The 3,987-nt window shown below is 43.0% G+C and overlaps 1 protein-coding gene across 2 annotated transcripts in view; it reads right to left on the bottom strand.

Moving 5' to 3' along the window:
• The window catches only part of PALLD (palladin, cytoskeletal associated protein), a 251,935-nt gene that overhangs the window by 70,141 nt on the left and 177,807 nt on the right, over positions 1-3,987 (bottom strand). For both annotated transcript variants that reach the window (XM_019521758.1, XM_019521757.1), the window contains exon 9: positions 2,423-3,121. In XM_019521758.1, coding sequence (XP_019377303.1) covers positions 2,423-3,121 — 699 coding nt within the window. The remainder of the gene's footprint in view (positions 1-2,422; positions 3,122-3,987) is intronic.

Genomic DNA, 3,987 nt, shown 5'->3' with positions numbered 1-3,987 from the left:
AGGAGGGACAGGGATTTCTTACCTGCTTTGGGGACCTTAAAAATGTCCCTAGCTGCTACTGTCATAGTGTGGTCCAAAAGGGAGGATGTGACTGAGCCACTGCATCCCCTCTGGATCCACCTCTAACCAGTGCCATACCTAGACTCCTGGTGGCCCCAGGCAAACTTTTAGTATTGGGCCCCCCTTCGCCAGAGATAATGATAATAATAAATTGGACAACAGAAAAAAAATTACCATTTTTGGGCCCCCTTTCTGTCCAGGCCCCAGGTGGATGCCCGGTTCACCCATGCCTGTTTGGCCCCACTTCTACCTATGCATGGAGCTGAATTCAGAAAATCTACTCATCTCTATACTGTTCTTTAGATTACATGAAGAATATAAGGCTAAAGAATAATAATAAGAATAATAATATTTATAACCACTCAGAAAGTTTGAATTGGCTACAGAGCTCTTTTTGAGCATGGAGAGATAAATGCAGAAGCCCAACTTACATCATTTTTGTACACTGATGCTAATTACACTGGGATTTAGAACAGAGAAATAATAGGGTTATACTGTGGTAGCTCATATGGAAGTCTACTGTACTTCATAGCTAGACAGTGGGGACTGTGTAGTAACAGCCTTTCTGCCTTTAGCTAACAGCCATCCCCCACGATGGACTCAAACTGATGGAATTTAAACCATGTGGATTGATGTAGCTTATGTTGGCAGAATGTTATGCCTGATTCTTTCACGGGAAGAAACAGAGAGAGAAGAGTGTTCAACATTAAAGAAAAACAAGACAAAGTGGGAAGCAGACACTCCAAGAAACAAATAAAGGAAAGGTATAACTTATGTAATAAAAAAAAGATGGGGGAAAAGAAGAAAAGATGACATATCAGGGAGGGAGAAGGATTATTTTTTTAATTATGCTATATATCGTTTAGTGTCTTTGAATGTAATAATTAACATTACAAATACTTTTCTTACTCTACAAATACAGTCAATAACATCCCTGAGTGGGTGACAGGAGTGCTGTAAGAAGCACCTTTGCAAACAGAGGGCCACACAGAGTGCTAGTAAACAAAGGATAGCTTCAGACATTTGTGGGAGGCCAATCTGCCAAACTGTTTTGAATGAATACTCAAAATAGTAAGGTAATGTGACTGCTAGAACTAGATATCACTAGAGGAACTGAGCCAGTGGAAAGAAGGAGACAGGAAGGCAGGAAACCACTACTAAAGTGACTACAAGAGTGAATGATACTATTCATTTTCTCCTCAATTCTGTTTACTTTGTAGCCCAAGTTTATAATGAGGTAGAGGACAGAAGTCTAGATAAATGCTATTTTTAAAGCCTATGCCTGATTTACTACTTTGATAGCTGGTCTTCCGCCACATACCTTGGATTGAAATAACAGAAGTTCCTACTGCAACAAATCTGCACCTGAGCAAGTCACCTAGATACTACAGATATGTTTAGAAAACCTTTTAGACAAACTTATAAATAAGCCTACTATCCATCTATTCCCATTTCTGTTCTTTAGCATTTCACTTTGTTCTCTAAGGATGGAATGAGAGTCTAGTGCCAGTGGAAAGACAAACTGAACTATGCTGGGCTTTTGGCAAGCTTCAAACAATATTTTAGCTTGGAGGAAAGACAAAAGGGGGGAGTAAATATATGAAGCTGATGTTATTTTCTTTTTTTCTCTACACACTGTTCGTCTGTACCCCCAGCACCAAGCCCTTTTTTTCTACAGATCCTTAGGAAGGTGCTAACCAGAAGTCAGTATGGCATCCTGACAACTTTGTTTTCTACTTTTAAGCCTTAAGTATCATGAAAGATTTGCAAGTCAATGCAAGTGGAACACAGTTTCAGGATTTCTGACCAATGGTTATTTCCCTGACTCTTGTCCATGCACAGAAGTAACAGGAGTTGGAGACTATTATTTTATCAAAGTGATTATAATTCTGGCTAAAAGGATACTTCTTTGCAATTCCTTGCACTGATTATATAAGCACACAGAACCAGAAGGGACTTTCTGGATCGTAAGGTCCTGTCCTCGGATATCACATGCAGTCCTGTCATATAATTCCTTTCATAAACTTACCAAACTCCATGTTAAAGCAGGTTAAGTTTCTTGCCCTCATTCTTATTAGAAGAGATGTTCCAGAGCCTACTTCCTGTGATGGTTAAAACCTTTGTCTCCTATCTAGTCGAGTCATTCATGTTTATACATATTTGTCCCTGTGCCAACATTCTTTTAGCTTAAATAGCTCATTTCCCTGCCCTGTGTTTATAGTTTTATGAATTAGTCTATTTCCTCAAACAGTAGATAACAAGAGGACACGGGGCCTGCGAGGGTCTAAAAATGAAAGAGAAGCAACACACTTCATTAACGATAAAATAAAACGTAAGAAGGTCATCGGCTGTGTATACTTACGGAGGTGTGACACCTTTTGGAAGTCCTAGTGCGTTGACAGGGATGGGTGGTGGCTGGGATGGTAGCATGGAGCTGAGGAAAGCTGCTGGAGACTGGCTGGAGTTAGAGAATCTAGCTGTTGGAGAGAGGCTGTGGGAAGGTGAGGAAACCAAACTAGGGAGAGGAGGGGGTGGAGGAGGAGGAAGTGGAAAGGAATCAGAAACTGCAAATGTTGCAGTTGGACTAAAGACTGGTGGAGGTGGTGGCGGGGGCGAGGGAGATGAAGGAGACCAGGGGTACTCCCCTTCTGGGGCAAACTGCTGGGAGAAAGGAGGAACAGGTGCTCGGCCAAATTGTTTCTGAGAGCTGGTTGGAGAAATTGGAGATGGAAGACTGGACGTGGATGATCCAGATGAAGGGGTCACATAACCTGAGGCAGGACTGATGTTCTGAGCAGCAATGAACTGTTTTGGCCGGGCATAGTTGAAGGAGCTGGATGACTGCATGTTGGGAGAAGTGTGGGAGTTGAGAACGCTCATTTGCACAGGAGAAGTGACAGACTGACTGGACTCAAGCTCCTGGAATGACGGTGGAGGAGGAAAAGAAGGAGAAGAGGGAGGATTTGGATGGGCACCAAGTTGCTGTTGATGATGATACCGCTGGCCACCTTCTTGTTCCAGACGAATTTGGTTCTGTAGTTGCTTTAGCTTTAGAGGGTCTCTGTATAAGAAGAAAGAATAATTATTGGTCAGAGATTTGGTGCTGCAGGGGGAAAAGATAAAAACAAAAAGACAGTCTGAGATACTGAATATTTTATAGGTATTTTAGAAACCGAAGTTGGAATTTGGAAGGATCTGTGTGTCTGATTCTGAAGCCTCTCTCATTGCTGGTAAAGTCTCTAACAGAACACACATTTGATATCAAGCTGACACAACCCTTGGCTAGAACTGAAAGACCATTTGTAAACTGTATCTTTAATTATGCCATGAATCATTCCTAATGAAAATGGAAAATCTAAATGAAGTTAGGCGATTTAGTTGGATGTTCATTTAAAGCTTTTCACAATGGATGCAAACCTTTTGGCTAAGTACAGATAGTCAAAAAGCCTGAGGCTGAATCAATTTAGTCTTTGAAGGTTCATTTAAGCTGCAGAGTTTAAACTGAAAAGCAAGTGAACTTTTGATTCAGGAGATGCAGCCACATGCCTGCAGTGGCTCAGGCAGGTGCTAGAGCACACCTCTTGCCATCCACTGCCAAAAGGAAGGGACGAGAGAAGCCCTCCAAGACTTTTCCCCCATCTGTGCTTGAGCGGAGGGGGCATGGCTAGGCCCCAGCCCAGGGCTAGCACAGCTGAGGCCAGGGGAAGGGGTGCTTGAAACCTCCCATCATGGCCCGCATGAGACTCCAGCCCAGGTCCCAAAGCATCAGCTGTCCAGGCACAAGTTCCCCGCCCCAATCCACCACCTCTGTTCTTCCCCCTTCTCCTCCAAGCAAATGACTGCTGCTAGCCACTACACAGTCAGGAAGGCCAACCGTACCTTGTCATGCACCCACAGATGCATCTCAAGCAGGTCCAGGGAGATGAT

Source organism: Gavialis gangeticus, unplaced genomic scaffold, assembly GCF_001723915.1.
Source record: "Gavialis gangeticus isolate Ggan-Ray unplaced genomic scaffold, GavGan_comp1, whole genome shotgun sequence".
NCBI classification, from domain to species: domain Eukaryota; kingdom Metazoa; phylum Chordata; order Crocodylia; family Gavialidae; genus Gavialis; species Gavialis gangeticus.
This window is presented reverse-complemented; position numbering and strand designations above follow the sequence as displayed.